General features: G+C 69.9%; 1 protein-coding gene across 1 annotated transcript in view; it reads left to right on the forward strand.

Annotated features, from left to right (window-relative positions):
* RABL6 (RAB, member RAS oncogene family-like 6) overlaps positions 1-478 on the forward strand; it is a 13129-nt gene that overhangs the window by 11256 nt on the left and 1395 nt on the right. Inside the window, exons 7-9 of the mRNA XM_015572328.1 lie at positions 84-105; positions 221-292; positions 328-477. Coding sequence (XP_015427814.1) covers positions 84-105; positions 221-292; positions 328-477 — 244 coding nt within the window. The remainder of the gene's footprint in view (positions 1-83; positions 106-220; positions 293-327; position 478) is intronic.

Below are 478 nucleotides of genomic sequence, written 5' to 3' on the forward strand. Positions count from 1 at the left end.
CCCCTCCTGGGGCTTCCGCCCCGAGGACCCACCTCCCTCCCTGCTGCAGCCTCTGCTGTTGCTGCCTGCATGGGCCCCTGAAGAGCAGCCCGAGCCTGCCCAGAAGTGGGTCCCCTCACCATTGAGCCCCGCCATCAGTGACCAGCCCTGTGGCTGCCAGAGGCTCCCCAGGACCCAGTACCCTCTCATGACCTCTGACCTCCCTGCCCCTCCTTCGCAGCGACGGGGAGGCCCCCGGAGGGAACCCGATGGTGGCGGGTTTCCAGGACGATGTGGACCTGGAGGACAAGCCGCCCAGCAGGCCCCTGCTGCCCGCGGCCAATGAAGAGGCAGCAGGGCCCCCCAAGGCCGCTGCCCTGGCCCCCCAGAAGTGCTCCGAGCCAGAGACCACACAGTATGTGGGGACCCCCAGGGGAGCGGCCCCGGGAGAAAGGACAGACGGGCCCCTGACCGCTTCCTTGTCCGAAGGCGCCCCACG

Source organism: Myotis davidii, unplaced genomic scaffold, assembly GCF_000327345.1.
Source record: "Myotis davidii unplaced genomic scaffold, ASM32734v1 scaffold609, whole genome shotgun sequence".
NCBI classification, from domain to species: domain Eukaryota; kingdom Metazoa; phylum Chordata; class Mammalia; order Chiroptera; family Vespertilionidae; genus Myotis; species Myotis davidii.